At 44.2% G+C, this 6,000-nt stretch overlaps 1 protein-coding gene across 2 annotated transcripts in view; it reads left to right on the top strand.

Annotated features, from left to right (window-relative positions):
* Positions 1-3,766: 3,766 nt before the first annotated feature.
* Positions 3,767-6,000, top strand: part of LOC121334284 (transmembrane protein 263-like) — a 202,259-nt gene continuing 200,025 nt past the window's right edge. For both annotated transcript variants that reach the window (XR_005952423.1, XM_041401261.1), the window contains exon 1: positions 3,767-3,898. Coding sequence is in view for 1 of the 2 variants with exons in the window: in XM_041401261.1 (XP_041257195.1) it covers positions 3,893-3,898 (6 nt within the window). In the remaining variant the exon portion in view is untranslated. The remainder of the gene's footprint in view (positions 3,899-6,000) is intronic.

Below are 6,000 nucleotides of genomic sequence, written 5' to 3'. Positions count from 1 at the left end.
GTAGGTCTCAATACACAAGTCCTTCACCAAGATGTAGCATGAGCAAAACTAAAACTTACGTGTTTGCAAAGTTGTGGCTAATCTGTTGGGTGTTCTTGGGATTCTTGAAAAGGCCAATGGCAAATTTATTATCTCCCTGTCACATTTACTAACTTTAGGAGATGAGATTTCAAGGTAAGGGAAATTTTTTCATCTGGAACAAAGATGTCTGGAGGAGTTGTAAAAGCTCCAGTCATTACTAACCAGCAGCGTCATTGTCTGGAAATATTTTCCTTTCTAGCAGGACCCTTTAACACATGAGCCAATTAATCCCACCATACTGTGATCACCTGTTTCAATGAATTATTACTGTGTGTTATTTTCCTGCCTTACACCACCTGGCACTTGCATTTCTTTTTGCTGCATTATGCTTTTTAACAGCAGGCAGTGATAAGGCTGCTCAAATGTCACACAGGACAAGAATATGACTTAAGAACCTAGGGATGAAAAAAGGAGGTAAACAGGGGTAATGAAGCAGGGCCATTCTGCTTGATGATGGCAGCCACCTGCACTCAGGTGAAATTGAACCTTGCAGCAGTCTAATCTAGTATCAATTATCTCTGTTTTAATGTTTCTGTCCACCTGAGTACTGTAAAACAATCATTAGTTCTCTCAGTCTTTTCAAATACATCTAAGGGAAAGCTCTGTCATCGTAGAGGTGTGATTTGGGACTTCAGTTGTTGATATGGTTCCTATCTCTGAGCCTGTGTATGGTTATCAGCATAGGCAAAAAGTGCTGAAATCTCCTCTCCTAAAGTTAGTAAATGTGACAGGGAGAAGCTTTTAGTCGTTTTGCACCTGAGGAGTGGACTTTCTAGTCTACACAGAAAAAAATATACCTGAACATCACTCTTTCACATACTCACCCCTACACAAAACATGGTGACTTCTATAAAACTGTCTTTCTTTTTCTAATAAGTAGTTTGGGAATGTACTGTTACCAAATCTGAAGGTAACTTTTTTTTTGGCCCACTGACTTCAACACCTTGAACAAAATTATAAATGATCAATGCTTTAGTTAAGATGTTTGAGACCCCAACCTTCACTGAAAATTCTAGGTAGGCAAATCTCCCCAGTTGGTCCATACTTCGTGAACTCTGGGTCCATGAAAAGACATCACTTTTAATTTACACAAAGTGGAGTTTATGGAAGCATATACATTAGCCATTTTGCTTCAGTAGAGACACACTTTTGAGGTGAATCTCACCAGACCAGGACTGGAGTGCATTAAATGGACTAAATCCTTTTGGATGAAAATAAGTAATAATTTTGGTGCTGCTGAAATAGTTTCACAAATAAAGTTCTTCCTATGCTTAGCGCAAAGTAAACAAATTTCCTTCTCATTCTTTGCCCTCTCTCCTCATCCCCTATTTGTCTATAATCCAGAATATTCTGATTTTTCAGCTGGAACATTCTTGTCTTGCAGACATTGCAAACATTACAACCTGAAGTTAATTTATGTAAAAGATTGCACTTCAATCTATTTTATTTTATGGGCTTAGGAAGTTGCTGAGAAAAAATTTAGGTTCATCTGAAATTCACGATTTTAAATGGAGAAAGCTGCATTTTGAACTAGAATGAATCATTTAACCTGGATGAGGGAAATATATTTTTCTCTTTAAGCCTTTGAACTTTAGGCAATATTATTTTATTTTTAATCAGGCTATAGTTTACATGTTAAACTCAACACAAAATTTATATGATCTTCTTTCTACCCACCAAAATATGGATTTGCATTATACAATTAAAATTTTAATATAATTCTACTAATACTATTGACAAGATTATTTGATATAAATTGTATTTGTTTTGAAGGAAGGACTTACATTTCAGTTATATTGTTACATTTAGTTTTATATCTCTAATATGGATGCACACAATAGATGTACAGATCTGTAGAAATTAGTGTGGTATTTGAAACCTTCACTGAATTCGCTGGCTTCCACTACTGCTCTTTTGAGAAGATTCACATGCTTGTGAAGTATCTTTATATTTGCATAAGAAATTATAAATTCTGCTATGAGAGTCTGTGCCAGGAAAGGCTGCAGAATACTTCCTCTAAGAAATGATGCAGATAATTATGTAAGGCATGGATGTGTTGTGAAAAGCAAAGGAAACTAATCTTTTTAATTGTCAGCCCATGTGAAGTGAGGGAATTACTTTGTTTGGTGTCTTTCAAGAGTTTCCTTTTTAATTGAAAAATGGAAACCAGTCTTATGGTACCACTCCAAGGAAGTTCTGCAATTAGAAATGACAGTATGGGACAAACAAAAAATTAACTGTGCACTGAGAGAAGGAATTCCTAGACTTTAAGCGATGTAATTGTTCCTTTTATGGTTTCTGACTAAATAGGGTACACTATTCCAGAATGCCTTAAAAGACATATATAGGTGCCTATGGTACTTTTTCAGAGAGAAATTGCAACATTTCTTAGTCAAGAAGTTAAAAAATGGAACAAAAGCAGCCTTTCCTCTTTTGGATTCAACCACTTGTTGAGTTAGTTATGTTCTCTACATATTAACTCAGCCTCATATGTAGAATAATATTAAATCAGAGAAAAAGGGACTCTTAATCAACATCATGCACTGAATTTTGATTTCTCTCCCTATTTCAGGAATCATTACTTCAAACCACTCTTCTTTTTGTTTTGCTCAAACCATCGACTAGCAGAACATGCTTCTGCCCATGTGTGTGGTGGTGCTCAGAGATCATTTTAAATCAATACATGTGAAACAAAACTTTAGAAGTCAAAGATGCTGTCCAGGCTCTTTTACCTTTGCCACCAAACTGTACTCCCTCGCGTGAAGCAGCAGCATGGGCACAGCCCCCATCCTGCGGGCTGGAGCCATGCTCCATTGCCTGAGGATAGCAGGAGAGGGCTCGAAAGCCCCATGCCCTCCTGGTCACTCAGCTTGTGACCGGGATCCTTGTCCAGCTGGTGAGGGGTCTGCAGTGGGTGTCCTGTGAGGAGTGGCTGAGGGACGTAGGGATGTTTGGCCTGGAGAAAAGGAGGCTCAGGGTGACCTTTCTCTGCAACTCCCTGACCAGAGGTTGTGGTCAGCTGGGGGTCAGCCCCTTCTCACAGGTAACAACTGACAAAAAGAGAGGACATAGCCTCAGGCTGCACTCTGGGGGAGGTTTAGGTTGGACGTTAAGAGGAATTTCTTCACAATAAGGGTGGTTAAACACTGGAATGGTTTGACCAGGGATATGGTGGAGTCACTGTCCTTGGAGCTAAGCGTGGATGTGGCATTTAATGGCATGGTCTAGCTGACATGGGGGCGCTTATGTTAGACTCTGTGGTCTCATAGATCTTTTCCAACCTAATTGATTCTGTTTGATTCTGTGAAAGCCAGCAAGCCTGCAGCGAGGGCAGAGCTCGGAGAACTGGCTCCTCATCTTGAACAAACCAACACCGCTTGACTTAAGGCTGAGTCAATTCATCTCCCTTCGCTGCATTCCCAGCAGTTTACACTGGAAATTGGAAGAGGCCAGCATGTCCCACAGGTGAAGCACTTCACCGGCCGTGTCTGGCAGCGGTGTTGCCTGGCAGGGTGTCTCGGTGCGGGCTGCGCGGAGCCCCGGCTCCGTTCGGAGCTGCCGGCTCCGAGCCCCCTCAGCACCACAGCGAGCTCCGCGCCCCCCGCCAACATGGCGCCCCTGACCCCCGCGCTTCCTCTTCCGGCCGGGTTGCCATGGCGCTGCCCCCCGGCCCAGCCTCCCCCCGCCCGCCGGTGTGTGTTTACATCGGGCAGGAGGAGCCGGAGCCCCAGCGCCGGGGGAGACGGGCACGCAGCCGCCGGCCGCCCGCCCTCCCTCCATCCCCGCCGGGCGGTGCTCCGGGAGACGCGGCATGAAGGTGATGCTGGCGGCTGTCCCCGGGGTTCGGCTGGGCCGCGGCGGCTCCCGGCGGCTGCGGGGGGCCGAGGGGCGGGGGCCGGGCCCGGCGGTAACCGGTGGCGGGAGGTGGCGGCGGCCGTGCGCGCTCGTAACCAAGTACACAACTTCCAGAAGCTTCCAACTTCGCGGGGGATGTGGTGTCGATTCTTGGGTCCGTCTCCCTGCAAAGAATTCCCCCTTCTCTCCGTGAAAAACCCGGCTCGTTTCCTGCGGCGCTGAGACGGGAAGGGGGTGGCGAGGGAGCCGGGGGAGGCTGCCTGCCCCCGCTGCCCTGCTGGGCTGGTGTCTCCAGGGAGAACTTGCCCTCGTTCCCCGGGCATCTTCCCTCACGCCCAGCATCTCGCGGGCCGTTTCGCTGCCGTTCGTGCCTTGCTGTGCGGCCGGGCTGCTCCGGGGCTCACCGGGGCTGCTGCTCCCGCAGGCCCTGCCCTAAGCCCGCGGCAGATCCTCGCCTTTCTCCGTAGTTTGTTGTGGAAAACTGTTAGGATAGAGAATGTCTAACGCGAGCCGGCTATTGGTGTGGGTGCTGAGGCTGGCTGGACTAGAAGTAGTAATACACAACACTCAGATGTGAGGTTGCATCTTCAGTTGTGTTGGTTAGGACTCAGTAATGCTGTTGTACTGCTCTTTCTTCACTTTATATTGTCATATCTCTTTAATTTTCAGATGTATGACTTTTAAAGGGATTTTCTCTCATTAATCAGTCTGTAACTTGAGGCACACTGGGCATTCCCTCTCTCCTGACTTTGTCTAGCAGTAAAATAAAAAATGTATTAGCTATATTGTAAGCAGAAACTGTATAGGTCTGTACCACTCCTGATGGAGAAATTTGGCTCAGGCCTTCCTCCAAGCCTCTGAGTCAAGTAAGTGTGCATTAGAAGTTCACCAGCTTGTGCAGGTGTTGGGTTCTGGGAAGTGCAGGTGTGGCAGCCACTGGGCTTAACTGTTGTCTCTGGGCACTAGGGGCTCGTAACCATCACATCTGCACAGCTGGTGGGTGAAAGAAAAGGGGCAGCCTCTGCATGCATGCAATAAATATATGTAAAAAGAGTGTGTCCTTCTATGCAGTGTATATTTTGTTGTGCATTTGTACAAAGCCTGATAGTAAAATGTATATTTTTTTTCTTTCTCTCGGAGTGTTTGTTAGTTCCAATAGTGTAGGATGATAAAAAGTATGTATTGAGAACGTTATTGATAAACAGCACTATGGCTTTGGGTGATTTGTTGACTTACACTGTAAAAAAAAACAAACCTCAGAGTGCTGCCTGAGCAGTACATCCAGTTTGAGGTCAAAACTGAAAAGATTTCCTTCAACTTCTGTCTTATTGCACACAGAGTAAACAGCTGCTTGTTCTTGCTAAGACCATTACTTCTGCTGAGTTCCTTTTTTGCCCCACTAGAGTGGGGAAAGCTCATGGCTATTTAAGATGAGCTCATTCAAAATACAAGATGTGAGTGGAATCATGTTCTGACTGCAAGAAAAATGATTGTGTTTGGGGGGAATGTTGTCTATTTGTTTGTTTTTAACCAATCATTTTTCAGGTATAAGCACTGTGTAGAACTTTTCAGTATAAAAGGGTTCACTTTTTTTTTTTCTCAGAGTGGGTAATTTGATTCAGGGCACATTTCTTTCCATGTGTGCCACCTTTTGCTGTAGGAGTTGCTTCAACTTTCTTCTAGGTGAGATCACTGCAGATGCATGATTTAAATTCTTAAGCTGAGGGTGGGAATAATTATCTTTTCATTTAACAAGTGGAATCCATTGAAATGTGCAGTATTTTCACCCCTTTAAAAGGGTGAGGACAGGAGAAGGGAATGGAAGGAAGAGGTGTCTGTGTGGTGTGAGATGGATCTGAATCCCTTTTATGGGCCTGCTTGTAAGTAGTTCAACTTAAACTTTAAAACAAATAAGTTTAAGTTTTTGATCATTGTAAGGAAGACATCAAAACTAAGCTTTTCAAAAGTCATTGTGTCAGTTTCTCCCCTAGTTATTGTTATATCTTGGGGAATACCTTTGAGTTTGCGTGTTTCTGGCAGCATGGCTTTTGATGCACAACTCAT

This window comes from Onychostruthus taczanowskii, unplaced genomic scaffold (assembly GCF_017590055.1).
Source record: "Onychostruthus taczanowskii isolate IOZ18803 unplaced genomic scaffold, ASM1759005v1 scaffold1, whole genome shotgun sequence".
Lineage (NCBI taxonomy): Eukaryota > Metazoa > Chordata > Aves > Passeriformes > Passeridae > Onychostruthus > Onychostruthus taczanowskii.
Note: the sequence above shows the minus strand (reverse complement) of the source record. Positions and strands in the feature narration are given on the sequence as shown.